Source organism: Taurulus bubalis (genome assembly GCF_910589615.1).
Source record: "Taurulus bubalis genome assembly, chromosome: 11".
NCBI lineage: Eukaryota > Metazoa > Chordata > Actinopteri > Perciformes > Cottidae > Taurulus > Taurulus bubalis.
The window spans coordinates 3,920,927-3,923,426 of NC_136599.1; the positions used below are offsets into that span (position 1 = coordinate 3,920,927).

The 2,500-nt window shown below is 45.0% G+C and overlaps 1 protein-coding gene across 1 annotated transcript in view; it reads left to right on the forward strand.

Annotated features, from left to right (window-relative positions):
• The window catches only part of LOC306743889 (dedicator of cytokinesis protein 3-like), a gene marked incomplete at both ends in the record, with an annotated part of 55,970 nt that overhangs the window by 29,615 nt on the left and 23,855 nt on the right, over positions 1-2,500 (forward strand). Inside the window, 4 exons of the mRNA XM_079226454.1 lie at positions 493-617; positions 775-937; positions 1,052-1,158; position 2,500. The exon at position 2,500 is cut by the window's right edge and continues 171 nt beyond it. Of these exons, the coding sequence (XP_079082580.1) occupies positions 493-617; positions 775-937; positions 1,052-1,158; position 2,500 (396 nt within the window). The remainder of the gene's footprint in view (positions 1-492; positions 618-774; positions 938-1,051; positions 1,159-2,499) is intronic.

Sequence of the window (2,500 nt, forward strand, 5' to 3'; positions counted from 1 at the left end):
CACAGGAGTTTGAAAACATGCGGTTATTTCATATCAACTATTTATTATGGAACTACCAGAAAACATGCTATATTGAGATATATGAGTATCTTTGTGGAGATAGAAGATGTTGGTCGATATATTCGTGTTTACTTCTGCCTACTTCTTTTCAGACATATGAAATATATTAGTTTATTTTGTTTCTATTCAATTTACTGTCTATTCTGGTTTAGTTTCATATTTGTCGCGAGTTCGAAACTCACCTCAAACTGTGAGCAAAGTCCATATTTACTCTTTGTTTTTATATTTTTTTATTTATTCATAAATGGAGGTTATTGGCTGTAAAACCTTTCAAAATAAAATCTAGAATAAAACACATTTTATTTACGTCAACGCGCTGAGTAGGACGGAACAACAGCAAACCATTGGAGCAACTGGGTGAACTGGTATCCAGGTATGTTGTGAGCGTTTCCCTCTCACTGAAGCGCCCCCTGTTATGCAATCTGCCTACAGGTGACACCCGCAATGACCTCTACCTGACCCTGGAGCGCGGGGAGTTTGAGCGCGGCGGCAAGAGCGTCCAGAAGAACATCGAAGTGACGCTCTACGTCCTCTACGCCGACGGGGACACGCTCAAAGTACGACGCAGACTCAAGCTTTTTGTGCGCCGAATGTTTGTCACTAAAAAGAAAACGATCCACCGCTTCTTCTTCTTCTTCTTCTTCTTCTTCTTCTTCTTCTTCTTCTTCTTCTTCTTCTTCTTCTTCTTCTTCTTCTTCCTCCTCTCTCTCCCAGGACTGCATCAGTTTGGGCAGCGGAGAGCCCAACAACAGCGAATACCGCTCGTTCGTCCTCTACCACAACAACAGCCCTCGCTGGAGCGAGATGGTCAAGCTGCCCATCCCCATCGACCGCTTCAGAGGCTCCCACCTCCGCTTCGAGTTCAGGCACTGCTCCAGTGAGTCACGGGGTCCCGGGGCCGGGGGGGGGGGGGGTCACGTTCTAGAGCGACGCCAGTGTGTGTGCGTACGGATACACCGCGCTGACGCCTGGTTGTTCCTTTCGTTTTCAGCTAAAGACAAAGGAGAGAAGAAACTGTTTGGCTTTGCGTTCACTCCTCTGATGAGAGAAGACGGCACCACGCTGTCGGACGAAAGCCACGAGCTCTACGTGTACAAGGTGCGTGCAGATGTGTGAGGCCTCTCACCTTCTGTGTCTTTATTCATTTATTTTGCACAATTCAAACAATACAATCACAATAAAATCATAACAGAGACACATGAATATCACAAGAGACAAAAAGCCAACTGGGCTTATTTGAAGTCTCCACCTATATAACATTTAAAGTTTTACAAAATTACAAACATAAAATGATATGTGCATAAAGTTAAAGTCAAAGTCAGTTTTATTTGTCACTTCTTCCATTTGCATATGTGTGTGCTCGTGTGCGCACGCGTGTGTGTGCATGTGTGTACATGTGTGTGCATGTGTGTGTGCTCGTGTGTGCATGTGTGTTCGTATGTGTGCATGTGTGTGTGCGCATGCGTGTACATGTGTGTGCATGTTTCTACATGTGTGTGTTCGTATGTGTGCATTTGTGTTTGTGTGTGTGCATGTGTGTTTGTGTGTGTGTACATGTGTGTGCATGTGTGTGTGCTCGTGTGCGCACGTGTGTGTGTGCATGTGTGTACATGTGTGTGCATGTTTGTGTGCTCGTGTGTGCATGTGTGTTCGTATGTGTGCATGAGTGTGTGCGCATGCGTGTACATGTGTGTGCATGTGTCTACATGTGTGTGCATGTGTGTGTTCGTATGTGTGCATTTGTGTTTGTGTGTGTGCATGTGTGTGCATGTGTAGGCATGTGCATGCATGTGTGTGCAAGTGTGTTTGTGTGTGTGTACATGTGTGTGCATGTGTAGGCATGTGTGTGCATGTGTGTGTGCATGTGTGTGCATGTGTGTGCATGTATAGGCATGTGCATGCATGTGTGTGCGTGTGTGTTTGTGTGTGTGTACATGTGTGTGTTTGTGTGTGTGTACATGTGTGTACATGTGTGTGCATGTGTGTGCATGTGTGTGCATGTGTGTGCATGTGTGTGCATGTGTGTTTGTGTGTGTGCATGTGTGTACATGTGTGTGCATGTGTGTGCATGTGTGTTAGACTTTATTATAGACCATTTTTGAAGTTACATTGAAGTCGCCCAGCTGTCTGTGGGACTTGTGTCCTCTCAGCAGTCTGAGATCATGTCATCAAATACGTCTGGAGGATGTCAATATTAGATCCAAGAGGATCTTTAGTGTGCATTCAGCAGCGAGGTCTTTCACTTTGCACTGTAAATGATGATGCACTGTATTCCAAGCTTGATATATAACTAGCATATATATATATATAGTGCTCAGAGGTTCAGTCACCGTATTGTTGAGAACCCCCAGACTTCCTGTCCCGTGATGGTGATGATGATGATGGTGATGATGATGATGGTGTTGCTCCATCACTTAGTGGATCTCCTCTTCCTTCCAGT